The following is a 7,502-nucleotide window of genomic DNA, read 5'->3' on the forward strand; positions in this document are numbered from 1 at the left end:
AGAGGGACAGGAGGGGGGCCTGGAACTGGGGAGGGAGAGCAGGGAGGGATCACCCCTGGGATGGGGGGGAAAGGAAAGGGAAAGAGGGAAGGGAAGGGGAAAGGGAAGGGGAAAGGGAAGGGGAAGGGGAAAGGGAAGGGGAAGGGGAAAGGGAAGGGGAAAGGGAAAGGGAAGGGAAGGGGAAAGGAAAGGGGAAAGGGGAAAGGAAAAGGGAAAGGGAAAAGGGAAAGGGGAAAGGAAAAGGGAAAGGAAAAGGGAAAGGGGAAAGGAAAAGGGAAAGGGGAAAGGAAAAGGGAAAGGGGAAAGGAAAAGGGAAAGGGGAAAGGAAAAGGGAAAGGGGAAAGGGGAAAGGAAAAGGGAAAGGGGAAAGGAAAAGGGAAAGGGGAAAGGGGAAAGGAAAAGGGAAAGGGGAAAGGGAAAGGGGAAAGGAAAAGGGAAAGGGGAAAGGAAAGGGGAAAGGAAAGGGGAAAGGGGAAAGGAAAGGGGAAAGGGGAAAGGAAAAGGGAAAGGGGAAAGGAAAGGGGAAAGGACAGGATCTGTTGGGTTCCCGGTGTGCCCGGGCTGGCTGGGTGCAGCTCTGATCATCCCCCGTGGCTCCCGGCCGTGCCACCCCTGGCTGTCTGCGGGGTTGAGGGGGACTTGTCCCTGAGCAGGGACCACCGGGAGGGGTGCAGGGCACAGGGAGGGGTCCCCCCGGGGGCGGAGTCTGTCCGTGGCTGCGTGTGTCCCGTCGGTGCGCGCTGCATGTCCCGGTGTGGGCGGCAGGCGGCGGCAGCGACCGGGATCAGCCGGGATCATCGGGATCGACCGGGATCATCGGGATCGCCGGGACCGGCCCCGCTCCTCTTCCTCCCCTCCAGCCCGGCAGCGGTGCCCAGCGCTACCCGGCCGATCCCCCCAAGTGCTGCCTCCAACATCAGGAGGACGTGGAGCTGCTGGAACGAGTCCAGAGAGGCCCCGGAGCTGCTCCAAGGGCTGGAGCCCCTCTGCTCTGGAGCCAGGCTGGGAGAGCTGGGGGTGCTCACCTGGAGAGGAGAAGGCTCCAGGGAGAGCTCAGAGCCCCTGGCAGGGTCGGAAGGGGCTCCAGGAGAGCTGGAGAGGGACTGGGGACAAGGGCTGGAGGGACAGGACACAGGGAATGGCTTCCACTGCCAGAGGGCAGGGATGGATGGGAGACTGGGAATTGGGAATTCCTGGCTGGGAGGGTGGGCAGGCCCTGGCACAGGGTGCCCAGAGAAGCTGTGGCTGCCCCTGGATCCCTGGAAGTGTCCAAGACCAGGCTGGACAGGGCTTGGAGCAGCCTGGGATAGTGGAAGGTGTCCCTGCCCATCTCAGGGGCTTGGAATGGGATGATTTTTAATCTTCCTTTCAATCCAAATCCATCCTTCCTTCCCTCCATCCTTTTTTCCCTCCATCTCTTTTTTCCTTCCTTCATGAGCAGCCCCTACCTTCTCAGGGGAAAAAAAAAAACCTCAAAAGATTTGAAGCTCAGTTTATGGGGAGAGGAATCCTGAAGTAAAAAAAGAAATAAATAAAACCTCAGGAAACATAAGAATAACTCAATCCAAACGGGCTGGCTCATTGCTTTAGGCATGGAAAGGTTGTGAACCCCACACATGTGAGGGTTTCCCTCCCTCTGCGTGTCCGTGTGTCCCTCCCCTGTGGACGCACAGGAGCGGGGCTGGGCGGGGCAGGCAGCTCCCAAATGTGCAGCCCATGTGTGCCGCTATTCCCATTGAATTTCCAGCCACCCCAAGCCCTCTGTCCCCATTTAGCCGGATCGCTCAGCCCTGAAATCCCTTTTAGCCTGAAACGCCGCCGGGGCCGCATCCGCGTTCAATTTAAAGAACAAATCCTCTCTCCCGCGGGTCCCGCTGACCTCGGCGCCGCTGGATTTTGGTCACAGAGGATGCAGGGGACACGTGTCGGGGGGGAACAACCCCTTCACCAGCTCCGGGGGGCTCCGCGGGACAAAGGCTGGGGCGGCCGGGGAAATGCGGCCGGGAGCGGATCCGCCGGGAGAAGCTGTCAGGGGGACACAAAGGCAGGAAGCGGATAAATGCAGGGAACGGGGCTAATTGCTGGGATTAGTCACCCCCGAGCCCTGTGGGCTGCAGGGGTCAGCGCTGGAGGCCCCGGAGGTCAGGCGAGGAGGGATGAGCTGGAAAGATGCTTTTGGGTTTGTTGGAGCTGCGGGAAGGGCTGGACCCCATCTCAGCCGTGGGATCCCGGCTTCCCCCAGAGCTGATCTAGAGGAGGAGGTCCCTGGCCATGAAACAAGATGGGATTTTTCCAACCCAAACCACTCTGGGATTCCCTGTCCACTCCCATCTGGGGAGAAGCTGGGCAGATTCCAGGGGCACCTAATCCATGCAACAAACAAAGCCCAATTCTGCAGCAAACTCTTGATACTGGGTATAAATACCCAGGGAAGGGTCTCAAAGCTGCAGCAGCTCAGCCCAGCGTGTGCTGGGGTCAGAGCCCCGGGATGGGGCAGGACCAGAGCTCTTTTAGGGCAGGGTCAGGTTGGATATCAGGAAATATTTTTCCACAGAAGGTGCTGGGCACTGCCCAGGCTCCCCAGGAGCATTTGGACAGCGCTGCCAGGGATGCCCAGGGTGGGATTGCTGGAAGGGTCTGTGCAGGGCCAGGAGCTGCACTGTGGGTCCCTCCCAGCTCAGGGAATTCAGTGACTCTGCTCTGATTCTGTGCTCTGGAGAGCGATGGGCACAGGCAGTGTGTGCCTGCTGTGCTTTGTGCTGCGGGGACAAACAGGAGGCTCCCTGGAAACACCAGGCTGATTTTATCTCTGCTGTGAGCCCGCTCCCTCCCGATGCTGCAGCACAAACCCATCCGGGCTGCTCTGCCTGCAGATGCAATCCCCTCTGCCAGGGAATTTGCTGGAGCCTGGACCAAATAAGGAGCTGGTGGCTAATCTTGGGGAGCAGGAATCAGTCAGTGTCAGGCACGGCCGGGAGCTCCCTGCGAGCTCTGTGCCGGGGGCTCGCGGGGCTCCTCATGCTCATCCGGCAGCTGCTGGAGTCCAAACAGCTCTGCAGCAATATTTAGAAAGAGGAAGGAAGGAAGGAGAGCCCCAGAGATTAAAAAAAAAAATTCTTTACCTTTGTGTCTTAAAATAATTTGTAAAACCTGGAGCATTCCTTTGGGCTGGGGCTCAGATGTCTCTGAAAGTTTTTCCATGTGGGAGCGGAGTTTTCATCCTGTGAGTCTTCATCTCCCCGGGATGCTGGGAGATCTGAGCTCCACCTTCCAGCTGGGGGGACTCAGCAGGTTAATCCTGGAATCCCAGAATGGTTTGGGTTGGAAGGAACCTTAAATCTCATCCCATTCCACCCCCTGCCACCACAGGGACACCTTCCCCTAGATCAGGTTGCTCCAAGCCTCATCCAACTTGGTTTTCCTCCTCTCCATGCACTGAAACCTTTTCCCACACTTCTGCTCCAGCCAAGTTGCCAAGGGCCAAGAAACCCTCTTTCCATAAAAATCTTGTTTTTCCATGCACCCCAGGGTGTCCTGGACCCCATAATTCCCACTCTCCATAAGGAAAACCTCTTCCCCACAACACTTGTGATGCCCTGAGCAGAGAGATCTGTTCCAGGTCAGAGCTGCAGGGTGGGAAATCACCTGCAGCAGGGATGGATGTCCCTGAGGATGCACCTCAGCCAGTCCTGGATCCACTGGGAAGTGGGCTCATCCCTGGATCCACTGGGAAGTGGGCTCATCCCTGGATCCATGGGGAAGTGTGTCCCTGCAGTGGGCCAGGGCGAGAAGGTGCTGAGTCATGAGGCTTCGCTGAGTCAAGGAATTGAGAGCAAAATTAATGAGAAGTGTTCCCAAAAATGGAGATGTGGAGAGCTGGGTGCTGTGCTGGGGGACACCTGCCCTGCTGTCAGCTCCCTCAGGATGGGGAAGGGAAACAGGGAGAGGGAGCCAGCAGGAGCAATCCCTCAGGATGGCCTGAAGGGATACAGAGCCACCCCACAGGAGGGGCACAGCCACCCAGAGAGGGCCCCTTTGTCCTTGGCACAGCTCAGAGCTGGTCCCTGCTGCTGGGGGTTCTCAGATGGCTCCAAAGGCTGAGCTCAAACCCACGGCTGTGCCCCCTTTCCTGGGCCAGGGGCAGATCATGGGGCCTGGCTTTATTCTGCCTGGTTTTACAGAGCCTCAGAAATGCTGCTGTCACTTTTGGCTGGTATCATCCTGCAAATTCCAGTTATTAATGACGGAGGAGTTTTCTTTCTATCATTCCATGAAGGGAGGGGACAGCCAGGAGGGGATTGGGCTCTGCTCCCAGGGAACAAGTGACAGAGCAAGAGGAAACAGCCTGAAGTTGCTCCAGAAGAGGTTTAGATGGATATTAGGAAAAATTCTTCATGGAAAGGCCCAGGTGGTGGATTAAAAGCTGTGTGGATGTGGCACTTGGGGACATGGTGGCCTTGGCAGTGCTGCTGGAATGGTTGGACTCCATGATCTTGTTTCCAACCTAAACAATTCCACGATTCCATGAGGGGGATCCCCAGAGACATCTGTTTTTCTTGGGACATGAGGCCAAAACACTTCTTGGTGCTGATCCAGGGAGCTCAGGGGTGCACAGCCCTCCCCTGCCAGAGCCCTTTCCTGCAGGAACCACCGGGATGCTCAAGGCACGGCTTTGTGGCCCTTCCTGCCAAATCTCCTGACCCTGAGCAGGACTGGTTTCCGACATCCAGGGGCAGAAATGCTCCAAGGGCTTTGTGACAGTGACCCACTAACCCAGCTGGCAGCGCTGCTGACCGAGCCCGCCTCAATCCCTGCTCTCATCCCAGCCCTGCTTCCCTCCAAACATCCCAAAGCTCCAAAGGGCCCTGGTGCATCCTGCCAGCCTCTGCTGCGTGCTCCATGGCTCCCATCTGCGGGAATCGCTTCCTTTCCTGGCTGCCCCGGCAGAGGTGCACGTTTCCTGCTGCTGCCCTTATCTCTGCCGGCTGCGGGGGCTCTGCGATTCCAGCGCTGCCAGGCTCGGGGAGAGGCTGCCGGGATTTCCTGCCTCAGCAGCCTCTGCGCCAGGGATTCCTCTGCTTTTCCTGCCCCTCGCTGGCAGCCCAGGGGAAGGGGAGCCTTCAGCAGGACAGGGGGATGCCGCTACCCCCGGCAGCCACGCCTGGCAGGAGTGTCACCAGTGCTTTGTCCTGCTTTTCCCAGTTCAGCACAGGGAGTTGGGAGTGTCTGCTGGGTCGGGACAGAGCCATCCTCAGCCCCATCCCAGATCTTCCCCCATTTCCATAATGCCAGCACATCTGGTTGTGCCCAAAATGCCTCCCAGGAAATGGCTCTGGATTGTTTTTATGCCCAAGCGAAGGGCAGGGATGAACCCTGCAGCCGGAGGCTCTGCCCAGGCACATGGAAGTGATTACTGGGATCAGTCCCTGCGTCACCTCCCTTCCCTTCCCAGCACAGTGGGTGAGCACAGCCCGTCCTGTCCCCATCCACATCCTGTCCCCATCCTCATCCTCATCCCCAGCCCCATCCTCATCCCAATCCCTATACCCAACCCCATCTACATCCCAAGACCCATTCCTATACCTATCCACATCCCCATCCTTGCCCCTTTCCTCACCTTCCTCTTCATTCCCTATTACCCCTCCTCATCCTTGACCCATCCTCATCCATATCCCCATCCTTGTCTCCATCTTTGTCCCTGTTCCTACCCCCATCCCCATCCCAAAGGTTATCCCTATCTGTCTCCAATATCTACCTATTCCCATCTCCCCATCCTCATCCCTGACCCCATCCACATCATGGTCCCCACCCCTATCCTCATCCCATTTTTGTCTCCATCCTCTTCCTCATCCCTGTTCCCATCCCCACTCCCAGCCTCTCCCAGAGCTGCAGGGATTCCAATGCCAGCAGGACTCTGCTCCGAGGCCAGCCCAGGGCTCCAGCTCCTCCCAGCTGCCATTTTTTAACTGACTGGTGCCAGTTTGGCTCAGGGAGTTGGGAAAATGCCCCTTTTAGCATCCTAAAGACTGCAGGAAGCCTGGCAGCTCCTCATTCCCTGTCCAGAGGATTCTCAGGGCCCTTGGTTTGGATTTTCAACAGCTCCCAAGGATCTCACAGAGCAGCAAGGCTTTCCTCCCTTTCCCTCCCCCCTTCCTGCCCCCTCTGCCCATTGCCACCTCCGAGGTGTCACCAAATGCCACCATTCCCCATGGGAGTGACATCCCAGCTGGGAACTCACCAGGCAGAGGAGCTGCTGGCTCCGTGCAGCTCCCAAATTCCCTGGAGAGCCATGGAGGTGTTTGAGCTTCAAAGAAAAGCCGCAGTTTGGCACGGGAAGCTCCTCAAATTGTGTCCAGCTGGCCTGGACCCCGCTCGAAGTTCTAATGGTTTTCCATGGCCAGGGAAGGGACTCCTTCCTGGGGCTGGAGCCAGCCCTGCCTGCAGCCGAGGGGCAGTGGCTTCTCCAGATGTGGCCCCAGCAGTGACACTCCCCGGAATGGCTGGACCTCCAAACCAGCTCAATCCCAGCACCAGGGGGAACTGCATTCCAGGCTGAGCAGGATGCAGGGGCTTGCACTCTGCTGGGATGGAGGGGATAGGGGCCACAGTGACAAATCCCTGTCACTGCAATAGACGGGGTGGAGGGTGTCCAGCTGCTTCCCATGCGAGGATTCCTGTCGGGAATGCCATGAATGTGTCCCTGATTTATTTCTCTCGGCAGCCTACAGGGGTTTGACACTTCCCTCCCTGTTATCTGGCATTCCTCGGGCACGGCTGTGCCTTGGGACAGATGCAGTCTCCAGGCCGGGGAAGGGGGAAACGCTCCGGGAAGCTGGAGCAGAGCTTTTGGCTGCTCCCAGCCCAGATTTCCAGGAGCACTCATGGAGTGCAGCTGTTGGGATTTGAGCTCTTCCTCCCCGACCCAAAGGCGAGCCCTCCTCGATCCCTGCGCTCTCCGGGCGGCGATGATAGATGATGGGGCAGCGAAAGGACAAACAGCGCTGACCCGCGGCCGGCCCTGCGTGCGAGGGGGCCGCTCGCTGACCGCCTGCCAGCCGGGCTGCACGGCGGGGGCTGCCCCTGTGCTCCCCCCGTGGATGAGAGTCACGTCTCTTCCCGGCCCAAGGGAACAGGATCCTCCAGAGCCTCCCGCCCACGCCGCGACCCCGGCCCCGACCGCGGCTGGACGCGGGCCCGGCCCCGGGGGCGTTGCGGGGCCGCGGGGGGGCCGCGGAGCTCCGGGGGCCGCGGGGCACGGAGAGGGGATCCCCATCTTGTGTCCCCTCGGGACACCGCGGCCGCCGGGCTCCCAGAGGAGATCCCCCTCCTCTGTCCCCTGGGGACACCGCGGCCGCCGTGCCCCGCTCCCCCCGGGATGCCGGTACCGCCCGGGGGATGCGCGGGGATGCGGGAGCGGGGCGGGGCCTCGAGCCTGGACGGATTTTGGGTAAGACCTGATTGGCCCAGCACGGGGACGGCCGGGCTTGGCCACTCCCCTCGGG

At 59.4% G+C, this 7,502-nt stretch overlaps 1 protein-coding gene across 2 annotated transcripts; it reads right to left on the reverse strand.

Annotated features, from left to right (window-relative positions):
* Positions 1-704: 704 nt before the first annotated feature.
* On the reverse strand, positions 705-7,368 carry LOC134551734 (uncharacterized). Of its 2 annotated transcripts, none has more exons than XR_010080670.1 (3): positions 3,646-5,451; positions 3,123-3,298; positions 705-2,025 (listed from the first exon to the last, which is right to left on the reverse strand). XR_010080670.1 is itself a non-coding variant. In XM_063399687.1 (3 exons), exons 1-2 carry the CDS (start codon positions 7,271-7,273, stop codon positions 3,293-3,295), a joined length of 1,041 nt encoding a protein of 346 aa, XP_063255757.1. In that variant the 5' UTR covers positions 7,274-7,368; the 3' UTR covers positions 705-2,025; positions 3,123-3,292. The 2 variants fall into 2 exon arrangements, 1 of the variants encoding a protein (XP_063255757.1); XM_063399687.1 differs by lacking the exon at positions 3,646-5,451 and adding an exon at positions 6,239-7,368.
* Between the last annotated feature and the right edge of the window lie 134 nt (positions 7,369-7,502).

The sequence above is a fragment of the Prinia subflava genome, chromosome 5 (assembly GCF_021018805.1).
Source record: "Prinia subflava isolate CZ2003 ecotype Zambia chromosome 5, Cam_Psub_1.2, whole genome shotgun sequence".
Taxonomy (NCBI): Eukaryota; Metazoa; Chordata; class Aves; order Passeriformes; family Cisticolidae; genus Prinia; species Prinia subflava.

Coding starts and splice junctions, on each gene's coding strand:
- LOC134551734 (XM_063399687.1), bottom strand. CDS start 7,273: ATGGGGATCCCCTCTCCGTGCCCCGCGGCCCCCGGAGCTCCGCGGCCC.